Source organism: Camelus ferus, chromosome 11, assembly GCF_009834535.1.
Source record: "Camelus ferus isolate YT-003-E chromosome 11, BCGSAC_Cfer_1.0, whole genome shotgun sequence".
Lineage (NCBI taxonomy): Eukaryota > Metazoa > Chordata > Mammalia > Artiodactyla > Camelidae > Camelus > Camelus ferus.
The window spans coordinates 43,245,440-43,268,560 of record NC_045706.1 but is presented as its reverse complement, the minus strand read 5'-3'; the positions used below and the strand labels follow the sequence as shown (position 1 = coordinate 43,268,560).

At 40.4% G+C, this 23,121-nt stretch overlaps 1 protein-coding gene and 1 long non-coding RNA gene across 2 annotated transcripts in view; one reads left to right on the top strand and one right to left on the bottom strand.

Annotated features, from left to right (window-relative positions):
- Positions 1 to 23,121, top strand: part of RHOBTB1 (Rho related BTB domain containing 1) — a 64,509-nt gene that overhangs the window by 32,147 nt on the left and 9,241 nt on the right. Inside the window, 4 exon segments of the mRNA XM_032491468.1 lie at positions 10,727 to 10,912; positions 13,459 to 14,438; positions 16,093 to 16,211; positions 22,218 to 22,368. Of these exon segments, the coding sequence (XP_032347359.1) occupies positions 10,727 to 10,912; positions 13,459 to 14,438; positions 16,093 to 16,211; positions 22,218 to 22,368 (1,436 nt within the window).
- Positions 9,739 to 23,121, bottom strand: part of LOC116667167 — a 56,516-nt gene continuing 43,133 nt past the window's right edge. Inside the window, exon 3 of the long non-coding RNA XR_004323960.1 lies at positions 9,739 to 9,832. This is a non-coding gene — a long non-coding RNA (uncharacterized LOC116667167). The remainder of the gene's footprint in view (positions 9,833 to 23,121) is intronic.

Genomic DNA, 23,121 nt, shown 5'->3' with positions numbered 1-23,121 from the left:
CTGGTTTATAGGAAACAGTAGGAAGACATAAGAGGATCTCGCTGGACCAAGGGACAGGAATAGTTATTCCCTAAGAGATTAGACTAAAAACTGCTAGTGCTCGTGCCTGAGGATGCCTGAGCATCCTGGTTATCTGATGTCAGAGATCTGGGGAGAGCTGAATCAGCAAGTTTTAGCAAGTACCTGGATGATTAGAAAGCAGCCGGTCTTCAGGCCATGCTTTGGTAAACACTGCCTGGAAAATATCACAATGCTCTTAACCGAAATTCAGGCAAACGGGAGGAATCCTCTGAAGGTTAGAGAGAGCTTTTGAGTAAAGGGAACTAGGGGAAGAAGAACACAATATTGTGTGTGTTTCCATTTCTATTCAATTCTAGAAAATGCAGTGTAATCTCTGGTGACAGAAAGTAGATCACTGGATGGCGTGGGAAGGGGGATGGGTTACAAAGGGACACAAGGACACTTTAGGGGTGATGGAAATGTTTGTTTTCTTGATTGATCATGTCAGGAGTCTACTGCCTGTATCAAAACTAATCCAACTGAACACTTTTTATACAAAGTTTAGTGTATTTCAATTGTATCTCAATCTTTTTTTAAATAAAATATTTTTATGGGCAAAGTAGCCTATTATATGTGAGGAAATTTGCATGGTTAACAAAATATGTTTTATTTATAGAACTTAAACTTGGTTCTCATTGAAAAGAAATCATTCGTGTGAACTTAGGGGGGAAAAAAAAATTGGACCAGATCCTTAATAGCTGAGTATGAGAAATGGAATGTTTCAAGCATCCCAGAGCTAATATGGGGACACTATCAAATTGTCCGCAAATCATGCTGGTTCCCTTTTCCCAGAGATAGAGCCTTCAGCTGTGTGGATCATAGTCTGACCAAGTGGCCTGTGTCTTTGGCTGTCCTTACGTGTGCATCTTTTTCTGAGAAGATACATTTGACCCCAGGTACCCTTCGATAGCCTAACAGAGAATAACACATTCTGTGAAAAGCTTTCAGTTTCTCCATCAAAAAGTAAAAATTTTGTCTTTCATAGTTGATTTGTTCTGGAACTGGAGGATGCTGTGAGGTCAAGAGGAAAAGGAAGGAGGCAGAGTCAGCCACCTCCCAAACCTCCCCCTTTTTCCACCAGATTTTTGAATTTGGAAGTTTTGTGGGGAATGCCTTGTTTGAATGAGTATTCTTAAGCAGAGAATTACATGTATTAACACTAATGCTTTTCCAACTATAGTTTGTTTCTCCTCTGGGTATCATTTCCAAGATCTCCGTAAGAATTATTTTAAAATAATTATATGTGTATCTTTTTAATCCATTTACCCATAGATGAGGGCATTAAGTAGAACAGTTGAAAGTGGATTGTTACTGCTAATCCAAAACAAAAAAATATGTAAGAATCAATGCATACAAGTAATTAAAAATTGTAAATGCAGTGGAAATATATGAATTCTGTCCTAACACACTCGAGCGTAGGATTGCAGTGATGCCAGATTATCTGGCATCACAGAAAATATGTCTGTGCCTTGCTCTGTGCCCCGCTCAGCCTGCTGTCCTACACTGTCCTCCTGCTCTGAACTGGTACATCTTGTATTATAACCAGAGGACAAAATATCAGAAGAGCTGGGATTCCTGTGCCTGACCCAGCCCTGCCCGTAGGATGAAACTGTCCTTGGGAAGCAGCAGTGACAAATGAGATAGGAACAGGGCTTGATTGATGACCCGGTCACTCGTGTTCCAGGACCCTGGAGGATGCTGGCTGCTGCCCAGACACTGGTCACGTGGCTGGGGAGGCTGGTCCTTTGTGGTTCAGCCAGAAAAGTGTCAATGCACCAAAAGATGCTGCAGAAATAGGACAAATGAGGCCACTGAGATGGGTAAAGAGAATAAGGAACACATGCACTGTTCAGTACACTAACATCTTGTGTTCTGCCTCCTTTTTACCTTTTTTTCTGGTACTACTTAATAACTTCAAGCTTGACACACTGGGTCAAATAGAGCTAAGTGTGTTGACTTTTCATCATGGACGAAAACATCAGTTTGTGATGTTTCTATCCTGGAATCTTCTGATGAAGAAATATATTTCAGCCCATGTAGTTTTCCCTTTTAAATTAGGTGGCAAGAAGAAAGGAGACTGTTGAGTAATTCTGCAGTGTCTTCAGAGGATAATTCTATTACCATCTTTCAGCAGTTCCGTGTCAATAAAGGACACGAGCTGGTAAGCCACAAGGCAGAGTTCTTTCGATGAGAATGCTCTGCCATTCTTATTAGCTACAATATACAAGATATGTCCTTGGTGACTTCTGAACCCATAATATATTTATCTGACAATATCGGTACCTATGGTTTATAGCACATTCTCACAGATATTTTCCTTAGTGAATCTTAACAATAATCATTTCGGCAATTTTTATATTGACCATTTATTAGATTTCCAAAATTATTCCACTACTTTATTTTCTCCCCAGAATTCCTCTGCCCCCAGCCTAGAGAATATAGTCAGATTGACAAAGTCCTGAATTACAGAAGGATAAAGCAAATTACCAAAATTCTCTTTTAAACTTATCACCTTGGTTATCTAATTTAGTGCTTTTCTTGTGGGGTGAGGGGGTGTCCTGGTATGTTTTTTAAAAAAAACAAGATGATTTGTGAAATAGGGGGTGTTCCCTTAAGCCTCATTTCTGTGGAACTAACCCAGAATTAATCCTGAAAGTAACCTGCCTATTTCTTTATATTTCCTTTGCTTCCGGAGATAATCTAATTCCTGGAAGAGATCATTAATCCATTGTTATTCTGGTGTTCTGAAAGTATCCAATTAGATCAGATAAATGGATTTTTTAGATAAATTCAAATAATTTAAAAATATATTCACTGGATAATCTCTGCTATATACTAGAGATATTAAATGGCTATCATTCAGCAATAATTGTCTGAAGAAATAGAATAGCTCACATACTATCTTCTTTCTTTGTTAAAACCCTAACATTTCCCCTAACTGACTTATTTTAGGCCTAAACTTATTTCTTTTAGATTTTGAGTCCTGCAGGCACATTTGAATCTACATTTTTTAATCCTCCGATATCTATATAAGGACTTTTTATTTGATAAACAGTAATTGAGGGCCTCTTTTGTTACAAACACTGTGTTGTGCACAATGGGAAAGGGATGAAATGAAATCCCTAAAGATGAAACTCAAAGTATTGTAGGGAAGACAACAACATGAACAGTTACAACTCAGTGTTAAAATGCTGAACTAAAGCTGTCAGGAACAGGGAAGAAGGAATTGCTCAAGGCAAAAATTCTAGCATCATTCTTGACTCCTCTTGGTCACACCTTACACCTGGTCCATTGGCAAACCCCAGTGGCTCTATCTTCCAAGCAGAGAATGCAGCCACATCTCACCACCTGCGCTGCTCCCAGGCCAAAGTCACCATCATCTCTTTCTGGGTTATTATGTTTTAACTGTCCTTTCCTTCTGTCTTATCCCTCCTGACAACCCCACCATCACCATCACCAGCACCACCACCACCATTTAATCAATTCCCTTTATGACAGTGAGGTGATCCTGTAAAAATATATATGTATATATAAAAATATAAATTATATTAAGTCATTTTGCTCAAAAAACCAAAATCATCTACCAGTTAAATCAACGTAAGAGCCAGACACCCATGAGGCCCTCCCTACCTCAGCCCAGCAATGCCTCTCTGAGCTTAGTTCCTGCTGTTTTCCCCCTCGCCCTTGGGAAATGCCCCAGGAATGCTCCTGCCTCAGGACATTTGCACTGTTTCCTCTTCCATAGTGCTCCCCCCCCCCCCCAGATATCAACTTGTCAGCTCCTTCACTTCCTTCAGGTCTTTACTAAAATGTCACATTCTCAGTAATGCCCTCTGTGGCCACATCATTTGAACAGCAACTTCTGCTCCTTTCCCTGCTTTGTTTCTTACTTAGCACTTGTCACTCCCTAGTATACTAAATATTTTACATATTTTTCTTACTTATTGTCTCCGATCTCCAGTAGGATATAAGCGTGAAAAGGATAAACACAATGAGGACAGCAATTTGTGTCTTTAACTGTTGTATCCCCAATGTCTCCATGAGCACATAGGCACATAGGAGGTTATCAGTTAATATTTCTGGGAGAAATGATTGACTGATTGATTGCTTTTTGATATTGGATAAATCACTTGACAAGTCCTGTGCCTTTACTGATTCAAAGACCACTGGTGAGAAGACTGGGTAAACTCCTTTTGTTATGTGGTGGAATGATCTGCATAGTTTCGTTTCAGAAGAGTCAGGGAGGTTAATCCCAGAGGCGTCCCATCTGGCGGTCTAGCTGATGTGTAGGCATTGTTATATGTGTAGCTAGTCTTGCTCTTAGGAGGAAAATCAGTGTGTAGGAAGGAAGTTCCTCAGTCATTTAGGTTCAGGGCAAACCAAAGAGAAATGAGAATGAGGTGCAAGAGGGCGGGAATTTATTACCACAGTTTCACCTTCTCCTGTTAAGGAAGCCTTCTCTGTATCAGTGTTTCCTCCTTTCATTGACCAAGAGTTAAATGAGATTGCTTAAGCTATTTCTTTTAATTAATTACTTGTGCTTCCCCCAATTTCACATGCATTCAACTTTTCAGATGATTGTGTGAGGTGTAAGAATACAGACAGTGGCTGCCTTACAATGATCTAGCTTACAATGTTTCTACTTTATGATGGTGTGAAAGTGATACACATTCAGTAGAAAACATACTGTGAGTTTTGAATTTTGATCTTTTCCTGGGCCAGCAATACCTGGTACGATACTCTCTAGTGATACTGGACAGCGCCAGGGAGCCCCAGCTCCCAGTCAGCCACGTGATCACCAGGGTGAACAACCAATACACTTAAAACCATTCTGTACCCACACAACCATTCTGCTTTTCACATTCAATACAGTATTTACTAAATTACATAAGATAGTCAGTACTTTATTATAAAATAGGCTTTGTGTTAGATGATTTTGCCCTAGTGTAGGCTAATGTACATGTTCTGAGCACATTTAAGGTAGTCTAGACTAAGCTATGATGTTTGATAGGTTATGTGTATTAAATGATTTTCTATTTATGATATTTTCGATTTCTGATGGGCTTATTAGGACATAACTCCATCATAAGTCAGAAGATCTATACCGTGAAGACAGCATAGTTAGAAAAATGGGATATAAAGTAAAAAATAGCTGGTTTCCATTAGATGATACCCACAACCTTCTCTGTGGTCAGGCCATTGCCTTCTGTGATATTTGTACCATGATAACAGAGTCAACCATTTCTAAGACTTGAGTATTATCTATCTTAGGATTTGGTGGCATGGGTGTGGTGTTGATATGGCTTTCCTGCACTTAAAAGCGTGCACTGCTTTGGCCCCATTTTTGGAGGGTGGGGGAAGACTGGTTTAAAATTTTGCTTCCTACTAAACTAAACATACAGTTACAGACTTAGAAGAAATAGTTGCGCATGCTAATCACTCCCAAATCTGGATATATTTCAGGGTGTTTTCACAGTTTTCCCCACATTACATCTGTACTTAAGAAGCCTCACTGCTATTGGTAAAGTATTGACTTGATTTCTCTGCTCACACCCAGGGCACTGCATGGTACTGCCCTGCTCTCTCCCCAGACCCCCTACCAGGTGCTCCCTTACAGGCCTCTCCATTTTCCATGAGTATGAGCTTACACAGCCATTCATCTCCAGGTGGTTATGTTCACCATCACTGACAACTCCCTCCATATCTCATACACACCGGGCTGCTCCCCTACTAAAACTTTCCAAAGCCACATGTTACACATTCCTTCTCTCTGCCATGCTTTCAGCTGTTTTGTGCTGTTTTGACCTGTCTGTTTGCAAAGTGCTGTCAGACTATATGCATGAAAGGTGTTTTGTTGCCATAAATGGTTTTGAAAATGTCTCTGTAAAGAGCTTTCCTTGGTTATGGGGTGGGGGGAGGGAGAGACTCTTACTTGAATCTTTGCCAGAACAGGACTTATGTACATTAAAAAAGAAGCCCACTGAAATGTGATCATGATCTTGACCAATATAGAGGACAGGGGAGTCTCTACTAAAAATAATAATAATAATAGGCAGTAGTGACATAAAGAAGTGGGATCCTACTGCACAGGAAAAGGCTTAGAAGTATCTCTTTAAAAGGAGATACTTCCAAGCAAGATTCAGGTAAATACAATTGTGAGCACACCCTGGGTCAGTGTTCAGCAGCAAGAGACCCAACCAGAATCAGCACACCAGAGAAAGGCATCCACTTTCCCACTCACAGCTGCCTGGAGGACTGGAAAGAGTCCACTGACCTTCACACTGCCCATCAAATTGGCCTGATCTTCAGCTCTAGGATAAAGGATCGTTTAGGAATTATTTTTTCACTTAAGCAGATAAGAAAACCCAAGGCCCACAGCTCCCTAGCTGGACAGTGGTAGCAAAATAGAGGGAACTCCAAAAGGGAAGACAAACTAAGGAGATGGAAAATACTTTTGTGATAGGAAAGAAAGTAGAAAATTCATTCCTAACACTAATTTTTGATATTGGTTATCTCTCCTTTCTCAACTAGTTCTTCAAAGGATGAATTTAGCTACTGTTTGCTTCCCTGCTCTTTTCCCACCAAGTGTGCTGTATTTGACTACAGATATTATAAATGCAGGCCATGAGAACATGTGGCATTTGATATGTAAAGTCTAGCTTGAAAAAGAAAAAATACATATATATATATACACACACATACATACACAATTTATTACCTTAAAAGGAAAATCTGCTACGTGTTTAATTGCAATTTATTTTTAAGGGGCTTCCCATAAAAATTTTGACTCTATGTCCATAGCAATATCCAATCAAAAGTATAATAAAGTATAATAAACTTTTTTTTAAAAAAGTTTTTCTTAGGCCAAGCAAGATATGTGGGTAAGATGGACTTTTTTCAGATTTTTTTTTTTCTTTAATCCCCCAACGAAGATTAGTCCCAACTCTGCATGCACTCCTCATGTTATCCAAGTATCACTGCCAGTCTTTCATATGCTATCCTTGGCCAGTGCTCTCCTTAAAAGATAGCTGAAAAAATATGCTTTTTTTTGTTTGTTTAACATCTGAAGAAAAACTGATACAACTGAGGTCAGCCTTATCAGCTCAAGAATTTTTGGATGACTCAGTCTCTCATCCCTTCCCCACCTCTCGTCCCTCCCTGAAACTGGAGATTCACAGTTGTTTCAAAGTAGATTTACTTTGGGTTGTTTTTAACTTAACTAATCAACAAATTATTTCATGGGCATCATTTGATGTGTTAGTATCCTAGTGACATTTTTATATTGGTATTTTTCCCTTAGGAACAAATAGACCATATTTTTCTCCAAAAAATAAACATTCATAGGCAAGCAACTGAGACCACACGTTCTTAAATCCTTTGTAATCCTGGTTTTCCTTAATAAAGACACTTAACCCAATCCAAAAAAAAAAAAAAAAATTCCACATCCCTTCCTACCCTCCTCAGTATTCAAGTTCTGGAGTTTAATAGAGTTTTGTCTACTACATGCTTTGCCTCTGCATTCTCAAACTCTTGTGTTTTCTACTCCAAATAGCTGTAGGACTCCATTTAAATCCTATCAGATCCTTTTTACAGCTGAAATAGGAACCCTGAGGTCATTTCTGGGCTAACCCTGCTGCCTAGTATATGAGAATGTCCTCATCACACCTCCCCCTCCCAATTATTTTTAAACTCAACTCTTCAAAGGAAAAAAAATGTCACAGAGCCATAGAAGTAGAAATGCTGGAACTTGCCTTTTTCTTTTTATCTTTCATAGGAATGGCATTTTAAAACATGAACTCGTGTCAGACACTGAACAGTCTCCACGCAGGAATGAATGTTTTGATTAAAAGTTATTTAATATCTCTGGTTCCTTGGAATTGTGCCTAAAGCTGGAGATATTCTTAGCTGCAGGTCTTGTGCCTCCTTTGACTAGATAGAAAACTGGCTCAACATCTAGAGGGAATAAATGGCATTCTGAAAATAGTTACTGGATCATGTAGGTGTTTATATCACAGAGGATACTGATGTGTTAGGAATCAGGAGTTAGAAAAGCAGGTTGGTTTAAGAAGAGGTGTGTCAAAGCCACATCTTTCTATAGCCCCATCACTTCGTCCACTGATTCACAGGCTTTTGTTTAAAATCAGGTGTAAGATACTACATTTGTATGATAGGCCTAAAGACTAGGATTCTGTATAATCTGTATGTGGTGTTTCTTAACTTGCATTTGTATTTAAATCAACGAGGGTTAAAGACATTTAAGCAGTTGGCAAATTAAATAGGATCTAATTTTTTAACTGCTTTCAGTGTAAAATAATGGGGACAGATTCTCACAGCCTCTAAATGTGTGTTTGAAAAAAGGAAAAAGGATAACTTCAGTCCAAGGATGCAAATAGAATTTTGACTCAGTAAGTATGGCTCTCAGTACACCCTCCTCTCTTTAACTCTCATCCTTTTCAGGCCAAATATTTATGGAGCATTGAATTCTTTTTCTAGCTTTTCCAACAGCATTTCATGCACTGAGATATTGATGCGACATAGTTAGAAGTTGGGCCCTCCGGACCTGTATTGTGCAATGGCATTGTGCTGCTATCATAAGGAGATTCCATTTATTCCAACCCCCAAGGTCCTGTCTGTACTTGTTTACAGGTCATCTGGATAGCAACTAGTGTATGTTCAGTGGTATGAGTGTTATCACGGTAACCTTGGCAACCGAGCTAGCTCTGATTTCAAAACCTCAGATGCTGCATCATAAAATTAGATAACAGAATTGACATTTAGCTACGTGTCTGTCATATAAATTAAGCTCCGAGAATGACTTCCTTTATAGCCATGTGCCTTAACATGAGAATGAAGGCACCAATTAGAACAATTTTGTACATATACATGCTATTCCACATTTAGGTGCAAGATGCGTTTCCTCAATTCTTTCTCTATGATTTTGAACCTCAGATATTGCCATATTACTCTTACTGTGCCAGAATTCTTGGCAGCTTTATTTTATGATTGGGACAAAGCTTATTGCAGAGCTGCACCAGATATCCTATATAAATAGGATTATGAATAACAGAAAGCTCAACTCCTAAAAAAATGTAAAATTCAAAGCATTCTTGACTTTACTGGATACTGTTATTTATGCTAATTAGAAGTAAGACTCTGCACAGAATATTCCACTAACTAAATCAGAATCCCAAAGACAAGACATGCTTCCCTTTCATTTCTATAGTAATGCATATTTTACACACATTATATTTTCCAGTGCTCAAGAATCTTTGATAATATCTTTATTCCAAGGGCATTCTAAACATGCAGATGGATACACTCATGTGCTTTGAGTCTTAGGTCCTCTTTTATAATTTGTATTTTAATGTCAAGATTTTCCCCTTTATTTGTTGTGGCCTGGCACAGTTTTTCTTTGGATATAAATTTAAAGACTCAACTTGTGAGTTACATTTAATGTAAGCACCCTGCAGTTTGCTGCATTGCAAGTGAATATTTTTAGAAATTTTATGGTTGCCTGGATATATTTGTTTGTCTTCAATGATATGTAGGGAGAAAAGCTCATTAATGATTTAAAAAGAAGGTGTTTTGATTCATCGACTTGATTCTTCTCAATACATAAACAATAAAGGCAATAAATTAACATCGAATAAAATTATAAGTTTATTTCTGAATGTAGCTGCAAGATAGTCTTGCGTCCTTGGGCATAACTTTTTCTATTCTTTATAGTCTTCTGCCTCCGTGTTTTCAAAGTCATGATTCTGCATATTTTAACCTAGAAAAATGATTCATAATTATTAAAGATACCTTTTAGCAGCTGTCAAACACCACAACTGAACAACTGTTATGTAAAACAGTTCTCTGGCTTCTAGAATGGTAAGTTATTATATAGAAAATGGAAGATCCTGATGTCAAAAATGACTATAAAACAATTTTTCTTTTCCCCATATACCCTGCTCTGTGTCATATGTAACATTTGAGAAATCTGCTTCCAGCATTTTCTCATCTTACTAGCCATCCATCTAACTCTTGCTAGCTTTATGTTAAATAATACCTTCTTGCCTTCTACCTAGTAAAGAGTCAAAATTCCTGCAAATTCAGAAATCTTTCTTTTCAGGAACAGATAAGTGGTTGTGCTCTCTACATTTGCGCTTAAGTGAAAAGAAGGGCAGAAATCCTTCTGTGTATTTGCCAACCCTGTACAGCAAATACCCGTTACATTTTCAGTCATGTTTAAACTGTTCGCTTTATCTCATTGAGTCATCATCATCTTTATGTTGAAACTGGAAAATGGTAGTTTTTTTGTTATTTTCTTTTTATCTTGAAACTATTTCTGGTGATGAACAGAAATAGTTCAGCATGTGGTGGTTCCAGGAATGAGTCCAGTGTGGGTAACCATCTATAACATAAAATAACTTCATTGGAAACTTTTCAATGCAGAGGCATTCTGCCATGCAAGATGGAAATGAACTCAGGCTGTGTTGGTGCTGGAATGTGGGGGCTTATCAGGCTGTTTGCATGACTCCGAGATATATTTTAATATCTGGTAATTTTTTTAAATTGTGACATGATATGGCATTAGATGGATGTGGGGAAGGGAGGAACTATAGTGACAAAAGAAAAAGAAAAGCTAAAAGGCAATACAGCGTCTTTTGTGATTTCCTTTTAGGTCCGATGTGGTGGTCCTCTGTTTTTCCATTGCTAATCCTAATTCCCTAAATCATGTGAAAACCATGTGGTATCAAGAAATCAAGCACTTCTGCCCTCGCACACCTGTTGTTCTAGTTGGCTGCCAGCTAGATCTCCGCTATGCTGATCTTGAAGCCGTTAATAGAGCCAGACGCCCTTTAGCAAGGTAAGCCAAGAGACTCAGTTTCACTGTGCCCGCCAAATTAAAATTTAGAGATAGAGGAGATGTCTCTGTAGCCTTGGGGTCTGCTCTTCGGTGGCTCTGGGACCCCATCCACCAGCCGTATGCTTTCAGTTAGCTTGTGAATCATGAGGGGGTATGTCCTGGCTCTTCTCATGCTCACCAGCACCTCTCAGGCAGGAACCCATTATTTGGCCAGTGCTTAAAGGGAATTCTCTAATTATGACATGATATGTATAAAAGTGCTTGGAAATTTGTAAAGTAGTAAACTAAAAGTTAGCTACTCATAATAATGTCTTTCTTGAAATTATTATCATGAAGTTAACTAATATTCAGAGCACTCAGCCACAATTCTTGGCCCGAGGAGCATGAGGTTCATACAGATACACATATCCAAGTGCTTTTAATCTTCTCATTTTCTTCAATCCAACCTCTGAGCATATATCCAGAGGGAACTTTAATTCAAAAAGACACCTGCACCACAATGTTCACAGCAGCACTGTTAACAACAGCCAAGACATGGAAGCAACCTAAATGTCCATCAACAGATGACTGGATAAAGAAGCTGTGATATATTTATACAATGGAATACTACTCAGCCATAAAAAATGATAAAATAATGCCATCTGCAGCAACATGGATGGCCCTGGAGAATGTCATTCTAAGTGAAGTAAGCCAGAAAGAAAGAAAAATACTGTATGATATCACTCATATGTGGAATCTTTAAAAAAAAAAAAGAGAGAGACAAATGAACTTATATATGAAACAGAAACAGACTCACAGACATAGAAAACTTATGGTTACCAGCGGGAGGAAAGGGGTGGGAAGGGATAAAATAGGAGTTTGAGATTTGCATATACTGACAGGTATATATAAAATAGATAAATAAGTTTATACTGTATAGCACAGGGAACTACATTCGATATTTTATAGTAGCTTATGGTGAAAAAGAATATGAAAACGAATATATGTATGTTCCTGTATGACTGAAGCATTGTGCTGTACACCAGAAATTGACACAGCATTGTAAACTGAATATCCCTCAATAAAAAAAAAAAAAAGTACAGGCTGCACGGCTGTGGTTCTGCTATAACCCCAGCACTACTCTGTGGATCCTCCTTCCAAAGGTTTGGCCTCCCTGGGTGAGATTAGACTGTGAATGTGCCTTGTGTGGCAGCCAAAAGGGCCTAGACTTTATCCTTCTCTTTTTTTACTTTTTTTTTTTTTTTTTTTTTTTTTTTTTTACTAAAGTGTAGTTTTTACAATGATTTACAATGTTAGTTTCAGGTGTACAGCAAAGCGGTTCAGTTACACATATACATACATATATATATACACACATAATATATTTTCAGATTCTTTTCCATTATAGCTTATTACAAGAAAGTGAATATAGTTCCCTGTGCTGTACAGTAGGTCCTTGTTGTTTATCTGTTTTATATATAATAGCGTGTATCTGTTAATCCCAAACTCCTAACAAAGGGCCGAGACTTTATTTCACAGGCTCTGTGGAACCAGAGGAAACTTTTTTTTAAAAACTGTAGCTAAGTCCTACTTGTATTATGTAAGAATATTTTTGTGCCACAGTGAGAACTATGAGCTAAAATGTGGAGAATCTGAAGAAAGATTAGCTAAGAGGCTTATGCACTAGTCCAAGCAAAGGATGATGAAGGCCCAACTGAAGAGAGTGGAAATGAAGAGAAGGGGTGAGATCTGAAAGGTTCCCTAGCCCAGTAGAGGAGCTGAGCTGTTGGACGTGGACCATTTAGTCTAGAACTAGGAAGTTCTAGACTCCGACTGCTTAGTAAAGATCTCTCAGCACTTTACAAATGTGACCTGTAGAACAAAAATAATACCACCCGTAGGGTTATTGTGAGGCTCAAGTGAGAAAATGAATATGGATTCATTTTATAGAGCAAAGTTTAAGCATAAGGTGATAATGATGAAAATGATGATGGTGGTGGTGACAATAATAAGGATAACAGCTAACATTGATTAAGCAGTTACTGTGGAACAGGTACTAGGCTGGACAAATGACTCATTTAAACCTTTCAATAGTCCTTTAAAGAGGGAAAGGTATAGCTCAGTGGTAGAGTTGTGTGCTTGAACCACGAGGTCCTGGGTTCAATCCCCAGTGCCTCCACTAAAAAACAACAATAAATAAATAAACCTAAACCCCCCGCCAAAAAAATACAAATATTCCTTAAAGATACAAGTACTCACTGTTACCGTTCCCATTTTACAGATGGGAAAACTGAGGCTTAGAGAGAGGTTAAGTAACTTGCCCAGGATCAAATAGCTAGTAAATTGCTGATACTTCAGTTATTGTTGTAACTACTGAAAGCAGTTTTTTTCTGCAGTCATTAAGTCTTTTATATTTGAAAGACTCAAGTTTGGTAGATTTTTCGAGTCCAGTTAAAAGCTTAAAGAGGATTTTAAATGTATAATTCAATTAGATGCTTAGCTAGGCCCTGGATACTATTTTTTCCCCCTCAAATAAGACCAATTCTAATTTAACTGTTTTATTTCAGGCCCATAAAGAGAGGGGATATTTTGCCCCCAGAAAAAGGCCGAGAGGTGGCAAAGGAGCTCGGCATACCCTACTATGAAACAAGCGTCTTTGACCAGTTTGGAATCAAGGACGTGTTTGACAACGCAATCCGAGCCGCGCTGATTGCCCGCCGGCACCTGCAGTTCTGGAAATCCCACTTAAAGAAAGTTCAGAAACCTTTGCTTCAGGCACCGTTCCTACCTCCAAAAGCCCCTCCACCGGTCATCAAGGTCCCAGAATGTCCCTCCATGGGGACGAATGAAGCTGCCTGTTTACTGGACAATCCTCTGTGTGCCGACGTCCTGTTCGTCCTCCAGGACCAGGAGCAGATTTTCGCGCACCGAATTTACCTCGCTACCTCCTCTTCCAAGTTTTACGATCTTTTTCTAATGGAATGTGAAGAAACCCCAAATTGGATCAAAGGGGCTTGTGAGACTGAGAAGCAGAGCAGGGATTTCCAGGAGCAGGCATGGAGTCCTGACCCAGACGAGGAAAGGGAAGAGGGCCTCCCAAGGACACCTCAGGCCAATCACGGCAAGTTCTCAAGCTGGAACCTGCTCCAGCAGGACAGCCTGGGGCTGGAAGCTGGGGGCCCGGTCGGGGAGACACAGCCTCTGTCGGGCTGGAGTAAGGGGTTCATTGGCATGCACAGGGAAATGCAAGTCAATCCCATCTCAAAGCGAGTGGGCCCCGTGACCGTGGTCAGGATGGACTCGTCTGTCCAGCCAGGCCCTTTCCGGACCCTGCTCCAGTTTCTTTATACAGGGCAACTGGATGAAAAGGAAAAGGATTTGGTGGGCCTGGCTCAGATCGCCGAGGTCCTGGAGATGTTTGACTTGAGGATGATGGTGGAAAACATCATGAACAAGGAAGCCTTCATGAACCAGGAAATTACAAAAGCCTTTCACGTCAGGAAAGCCAATCGGATAAAAGAATGTCTCAGCAAGGGGACATTCTCAGGTGAGTGGGTTCAACGGCAAAGTCATCAATACCTTTCGCTGTGTTTTCTCAAACATTAGCCAAACGTGATCAGGGGAAAGGATAACCATCCCTAATATAGATAAGTACTTTATTTCCCCATGTACCTAAGTTACATGTATTCACTTTATTCTCATCAGACTTAAGGGTTAAATATGGTCTCCATTTTGCAGATGGAGAAACTGAGGGACAGAGAGGTTATATAACTGACCCATGTGACACAGGTAGGAAATGGTCAAGCCAAGATTTGAACCCAAGCTGCCCCCTGCAGCCCTGTGGTGTCATGATGCTTCTCTAGGGAGGTCAAGTTATCCCTGAACCTGAGCCAGTCAGCTTGATGCTCACAATCCTTCAGGATCCCTCCCTGACCAAGTCTCTTCTCCATGGACCCTTCAGCACTTACCCGTGACAAAAATCAGTGACCTTTGGTCCTGAGGCCACTGAAATCCTTGAGGCGACCTTGGTGGCCCTCTGCACTCCCATACAGGCTGCCTCCTCTGTTTCTCTCCCTTCTCCTTTCGGCCTCACACTCCTTTACCCTGCTCTTCTCCATGTCTCTTGCCCCCTCTTTGCCTTCGATAACTGTGCCGAGTGCTGCCCACAGCGCCCCTGCAGAATGGCTGAAGCGCACTGGTGGCCCATATCCAAGAGGGGGTACCAGTCCACACCTGCACCATCTTACATGCTTGTGCTGTTTTTCTTCTGTAATTGTCCTGTGTGTGTGTGTGTTTTGGTATAAAAAACTGACTTCCTGACTTCTCTTTATGTGGATACTTCTGCTTTTATCTTTATCTTTCATAATGCCTATCATTGTAACATCCATTTAATAAGTGGTAACTGCATCTGTGGCTTAATTTTAAAGCTTTGAGTAATATTTACTCTGCACACTGACCATCATGGTACAGAAGCAAACTTGAAAGTTAATGAAAAGATATGTTACAAACCTGCAGTAAATTAAACAATGGACCGAAAGTGAAGGTGATGAAATCTCCCTCTCCTACTGCAGAGGCATAGTAACGAAAACCAGTGTGAGCCTCAGGTGGATTCTCTCTACAATAAATATATATGTGTGTATGTAAATACATATATTACAATTAAATTTTTAAGAAAAATTTAAGTGTGAGCTAGATAATGAATGATATGAGGGAATTATTGCTAATTTTCTTAGGAGTAATAATGGTTTGGTTATCTAGGAGTATGTTCTTATTTTTAGAAAATTCTTGGTAAAGTAGCTAGTAGTGAAGTATCATGCTGTTAAAAAATGTTTACACACATGAAATATATATATACCTATATATATGTATATATATAGTGCTAAGGCAAACATGACAAAATGTTAACCATGTGACAAATGTTCTATATGAAATGTTTCATCATAAGGATGAACAAATACTCCACTCCTCTACATTACTTTGTGGTTCAGAGAATGTGTTGTGACCTGATGTGCAACTGTAAATGCTCACTCCTTAATCCTTGGAGACCGTGGAGAGAAGTAGGTGTGCCCGAGGCAGGGGTGGATGCAACATCGGTCATTAAAGGTCTGGGAGAGAATCCGAGACACAGGCTGATGAGTATGGGGTGGGGGGAGCTCTGGGCGAGGCTGGCTCACGGTTGTGCTTCCTCAATCCTTGGGCAGATGTGACATTTAAGTTGGACGATGGAGCCATCAGTGCCCACAAACCGCTGCTGATCTGTAGCTGCAAGTGGATGGCTGCCATGTTCGGGGGGTCGTTTGTAGAAAGCGCCAACAGTGAGGTACGTGCCTTCCGAAAAGCCCCAGTGGTATCTTTATGAACGCGCATGTGTATATAAGGTGTTTAACTAGCCAGAGGACTTCAATTCTTTAACTGCTTCCTTGAAATAGTCTTTTACGCGGTACTTGAGTCTTAGGTTACCCTCTTCCTGATTCTGCAATTACGAGGCAGGATTGTCCACCATTCACTTGTTACCTGTGAGCCCCTCAGTGCTCTTATATCCTTTCATCCTCACAGCTCTCCTCATCCCTGAACACATGCTCAACTGTATTTTTTTTAACAAATGTCACCAGGCAAGATACTATCAATCACATAAAAGAGGGGTCATGCCTGTCCCCCCAAGTTCCAGACAGTGAAAAATTTCTTCAGTCAGTTACCTCCTGGGCTCAACTCTGTCCCTAACAGATGAGGGATCTTAAAAAGCCACCTCGTGTCTCAGTTCCCTTATCTGCAAGATGAGGGAGGCACGAGATCACCTAGTGCTTGAGCTACAGCACTCCCTGAGGCTCGGCCCTGACTTGCCTTCTCAGAGGGCTTGTCAACTCTGGGGAAACAGTAACGGAGCAAAGGGTTACTCCTCCAACCAGGCCTCTCAGTGCTTACTACGTCTAGTGGAAGCCACTGGGTCACTTGTCAAACCCTGGCCCTGTCTCCAAAAGTGGGTTATTCTCAGAGCACAGAGCAAGAGACCCTGTATCTTCATCTTTTTACAAACTGTTCTAAAAGAAAGAAAAATTCCCTTCAAGCATTAGTTTGGAGGTAGGCATTTTTTGTTGAGTTTTGCAAGTATTTCTTAGCTGTCTTTAAAAAAAAAACACACACACACACACACACAGGGACACCCCATCAAGTTTACTGTCCTCAGGGGCTGGTTTTGCTTATCCCAGCATCTCTCCAAACTTTGAACAGAAATACAGAAAACAATGGCTAATTTTTCCAGAGGGGCCCTCACATCAGAAATCTGAGCACTGCCTTTGTGACCCAGGAGCCTGCATTTGCATCCCCAAGTAGGGAAACAGAATCCTAGCATCACAAGCCAGGGTGACTGGCCGTCACCACGCCCCTCTCCTGTTTCCAGAACAAACTGCAGCTGCTTCTAAACCAATCCCCAGCAAAAGACTGTCTGCTGTTTGGAGAAAAGATACTAGAATTATCCTGATGACCTTTGCTGGTGTCTCCCAGCCTTTGTAAATCAGGAGGTCCTCTCCTGTAGCTACATGCAGTCTTTCCTGAACCCTACAAGGTGTCTGGGGGCACTGATACCAAGACACTACAGCTGCTGGATGCTGCCCAGTGACGAAGGGGCTCAGATCCCCAGTTCCCCTGCGTGCAAGCTGTGTGGTCTTGGGCAAGTACCACCTTTCTGAGCTCCAGCCTCCAGCTGCAACCTCCACATCTGGAAAACACGTTAATAACCCAAAGCGCGGTTGTGAGGTGTGAGTCAGTAGTCGTGAAGCACCTCGTAAGCCCGAAACACGCAGTCGCTGACGTCAGTCTTAGGTTGATGCCACTTGCATTGATGATATGCTTCCCTTCTCACTTCCAAGAAAATTTGGGGAAGCCACCAATTAATAATGCCTCATCAGGTCGGCATGTCACCAACCTCAGTCATCTCCAGAGATACAAAGCCCGGAGGCTGGCTTCCCTGATTTTTCCAGGTCACTGAAGTGTGTGCTGGTGGTGCCACGGAGCGCCTGCTATTAACCCAGCAGAGAGGACTCAATCAAGGTCAGGAGCCCAGGCACAAAGGGACACTGTCGGAGCTGACCTCACAAATGCTAATCCCCTTTATCCCTTCCCAGAATGGACTGTAATTGTCTCCAGATTAAAATGTGCCGGAGAGGTGACCAAAACAGAAACTTGGCAGCAGATGTGAACACACAAGTGTAAGGTGGTATAACAGCCTCTCCTGGAGGCGGCACCTGTTTAGCGTTTCCCCCGGGGACCTAACACCACCACCCCCACCCGCCAAGAACAGTGAGGTCACTCACTACTTAGAATGCAGCTGAGCCTGATAGAGACGTATAGATTCAACCCAGCTCAAAAGACAAAGACCATGGAATCAAGCAACAGAAGGTCTGTGCCCAGATAGCTAATCTAGGAAGAATGCTGTGAGCCACGGCCGTATCCACCCTTTCCTGCCCGTTCTCTTTATTTCCAGAGTAGACTATAACATTATATAGCTATGAACTCTAGTCTCAGCCTGAACTTGGGAAGTGACTGACCCTCTTTAACCTGTGTTCTCATCTGCAAAAATGGGGACAACAGGAGAACTTTCTTCAAAGGGCAAGTAAGTATAAGAATACACATGTAAAGCATCGAATTTAGTGCCCAGAACATACACATGCTCAGGAAGTGTTAGTGACTATTACCCTGGAGGACCTTGTTAAAGTGTTTCCATGAGGAGTTAAAGATCTTTGTCACCTGAAAGCCCTAATGTCACCAGCCCCCAGTTCCCTCCCTGAACCAGCAAAGTATGGCAGAGGTAGTTATGGGGGTAAGAAGAAGCACTGGGTTAAAGACTCAAGAAATGCTCCATGGTTAATTTTGGCCCATATTCACATGGACCTTTCTAGGCCACCTTTTTACTCTTTATTGTCTTTTGAAAATCTGACATCCCCCACAAAAATCCAGCCTATTTTTTTTTTGCATTAATAGAATTCACATGCATATCTAGAAAGAAATAAAATATGCCCATTGATGTTACTTTTTTTGTCATTTAATATTTAAGAGGACACTGTATTTTACTTATATTTTTCTCATTACTTTTAATGTAGCAGTAAGCATAATTCTCTCCCCAGAGGTACTCAGCAAGCGGTTCATTAAAAATTCATGCCTGGGTTGTAGTAAGCAATGCTCTGGATCTAGAATATTTTCTCATTTTCTGTAAGACCGTCTCTAATTATAAGCCTAATAGTCCAAGTTGATCTTTGCAATTAAAATTTTAAACCAACTAAACTGGAATATGGGTCATAGTTTTAGAGTAGCATTGTATTCTCTTTCATTACTCTTATTTTTTTTAAGCTACAACCAGCAGGTAGGATGCAAAATTTTTAATTCCATTTCTTTTATTCATATCATTCTTTAAAGTTCTACAGAAATGGTCACTCTGTTGCTATACAATTAATTATAAATGTTGAAACCACAGAAACAGCCTTAAAAAAAAATCAACCATGAGGGGAAAAAAAAAGCATGTTCTGCAAGTGTTTTGAGTTTATTCTCATTTGCTGGTTATCTGAGGGTTCCTAACATTATTTGCCAAAAAGAACCAATGCTTTAAAAAAAAAAAAAGTTAGTGTTGTATTAAGCAGGAAGGAAACAGCAGGTCATGGATGATTACAAATGTCAGAATACTCCAAAGATATTGGGAGTATTGAGGCAGGGCTGCTTGCTGGAATTTGTCATCTGCTGCTGCCAGAAATAATTTCTATTTAAGATGCCTATTTTGCCATTGTGTGGAATACACTCTTACCAAAAATTGCTAAGGTAATCTGAATATCTTCAAAATTCATAATCTCAGTGAAGAAGAAAAAACTTTAGATGTCATCTATTTCAAATCTCTCCCATGTAATAGATGAGGAAACTGAGGATCAGAGAGGGTGAATGACTTGTCAAAGGTCACACAGCATTGTAGTGTCACAACCCTGGGCCTGCCTAGCCTCTTGCCCTGTCCTCCAAATCATTATTTTCAGAAACAGCAGACATTCCCATCCCTGTGAGAGTAGGTGTTCACAGGAAGCTCTGGGATTTTTAAAATTTATAATCACTAATAAACACTTTATAGCACTTAGCAGTTTATAAAATGTATATATTTTTACTATCAAAATGGCCCAAATTTTAAAGTTTCACAGCTTAATTAACCTTCAATTATCTAGCTGTACTAACCCAGACACCATTCTAGAGAAGTGAAATTTTGCCATATGTTCATACACATAGAACAAGTTTCTGTATCTATAAATAAATTCATGTCTAAGATAAATGTATGTGTATGTAAACATATATATACACAAATATAACCGGTGTTAAGATTAACTTGAATAGTAATTAATTACAATACAACAGCTTTTTTATTTTAAAATAGTATCAGTAACAGTTTCTACTTGCCAAGTTTTATTTATTGTAGACGTTATGCTAGAAACTTGAAATGATCACACTTGTCAAGTCATGGATGGTAGTAACCCATGCACCTTATTAGTAGAATCACAATTGTTTTCTCTCTGTCAGAGAGGGGAGCAGGTAATTTTCTCAGTATTTCTAGGAATTTTTCTGGGCCTTCCCTTTGATACACTAAGGGAAAGCTCTGTCTGAAAGGTTATTCCCTCTCTGAGGTAGCTGGTGGCCATGCAGGAAAATGATACAGCTGGTTACTAGAGCTTAAACCATTCTGCAACCACACCACTATAGAAGACTGCAGTGGCTGTGAGCCCCTTGTAGATTGTGGAGGCATTTTATAGACAAATACACACACACAAATATATGGAGAGAGAGATTAGATATACAATACAGATATAAATAATACATAGATGTAATCATACATAGGTGTATATTTTTATATACTGTATAGAGGTTTATTAAGTACCAGAATTAAGAAGTCTATAATTGTTCATTCTATTTATTATTATTAAGTTTTTATTTTAGGTTTTTTTTTTTAATTTTGTATTTTCCTCCCAACAGGGGCACTGGGGACCAAACCCAGGAATTTATGCACACCGAGCACATGCTCTACCACTGAGCTATACCCTCCACCCTAACACTGTTCATTCTTTAGAACTTAGAAATCTATTCTTAAAAACTGTTAGTGAAATATGGTGCTTTATTGCATTGTAGCTTTATTCCTTACCATGAAGGGTTTCCGGTCCTGCACAGCAGTTCTGACTATAAACTAGAATTGTATTTCCTGGGTTCACATATTGGTCCCAACTTCCTAGCTCTGTGACCTTGGACACAGGACTTAACCTCCCTGAACCTCCGTTTCCTTATCTGTAAAATGGCAAAAATCATAGTCTTTTCCTCCTAGGACGGATGTAAGGATCAAAGTAGGTAATGCATGTGGAAAGCTTCTTAGCACATTACCTTGTGCACAGGAGGCCTTCAATTAGGCTAAATCTTCTAATCGTCGTCATGCCAACAGCAAGCACTAGAGGTACCATTCTACACCATGCCAGAGCACACCTCATGGAGTGAGAGACCGAAAATGAAGAATAGCTGCTCTACCGTGTATACCCCCACTGACCCATGCCCAGACACTGGGAACTCCGCTTAGCACGCCGTCCCTGGTGCCCTAGCAAACCCTAGCGTGTATGTGTATGGGCAACAACTACAGGTAGTCAGGAGGGAGATTAGGGGGAGCCAACAGTGAACAGTTCCCCTTGCCTAGCCATTCCCCTACATGTCCTCCCAGGCAAAGGTTTCTCTGGAGTCTCTCAATCTGCTACCTGATAATGTTCCAGTAGTTCTGAATCTAGGTGCTTGTGCCGTAGGAAAAATACTGAAGTGTGTATATCATGCAAGCATATATTGATAGAATGTTGGAATCAAGCCAGTCACCGTGGCAACGGGGGTGGTTGCTCATGCTCTGTTTTGACATCTCAAGAGAGCTGGGCTGTATCCTGTGTCGGCAGCAGTGCGGTGTGCAGCTCCCCCCGGCACCTGTCATGTTGCTAGGAGATTTCTTTCCCCACAATAGAGTATTGTAAGGTACTTGGCAAGGAGGGCCTATAATGTCATCATACATTTACAGCCCATTTGTCTGATTTATAAGCCCAAATAGCCATTTAAAAATTCCAAATCAGGCTTTGTCAGGCAGCCGCACGCTTTTGTCATCTACAAATCAAACTGTTATGTTTAAAGCCGTAAATAGTGAATGACTTCTAAGCACAGCCTCAGAGCAGGTGCCCCAGACCCGCTAATAACCAGTCCCCCAGTTGGGCTATTTACGAGCAGTATAGCCTGAGAATGTGCCCCCTGCTTTCTTCAGCAGAACTTACCTTTTCAAATAACATTTCAGGTATACCTCCCGAACATAAACAAGATGTCAATGCAGGCGGTATTGGATTATCTCTATACCAAGCAGTTGTCACCTAACTTGGACCTGGACCCACTGGAATTAATTGCCTTGGCAAACAGATTTTGCCTGCCACACTTGGTTGCACTTGCAGGTAAGGCTGATGACTCGGGGCCATGCAGTGTCTGTCTGTCATATTTATCAAAATCACATTTAAGCAAAAGCAAGATTTCCAGGGGATGAAAAATTAATTTTTTATCACCCAATATAAGAGTGTCCTGTGTAGGGTGATAGGAACTGATCAGATGTATCAGACAGCCCAACTCAATTCAACAGCTACTTCCTAAGCACCTACTGGGTAGCAGGTCTTGCTCGGTGCCGCATATATAAACATGAGTAATGCATGACCACTGCCCCCGAGGCCCATGCTCTGTGCACTCTGCCTCATCAGTGGATCACAGAATTGGAAACAAAACTGTTGTGTCCATTTATCCCCATAACGTGCTCAAACACAGCCTCTAAGGAAGAGGCAGTAGGAGGCGGTGGTTAAGAACATAGGCTACAGACCCAGGTTGCTTATGTTCAAATCCTGACTCCACCTTTTACTGGCTGGATGACTTCATACTTGATTTAACCGTTCTGTGTCTCAGCTTTCTCTCTCTTCAAAATGGGGATATTATTATTCTACAACAGAGTTGTTATGAAGACTAAGTAAGATGTGTGCATTATATATATAAAGTCCTTAGAACAGTGTCTGGCACCTAGTAAGCATTATGTAAGTGGTTTTCTTAAAGCTATTTTAGAAAATGTTCTGAAATTGTCAAGATCATTTTGGGAAAAAGGGAAAAAAGGAAATTTGGCTTAACTTCACGAAATCTTATCATTTCTACATTTGTTCAGTTGGTAA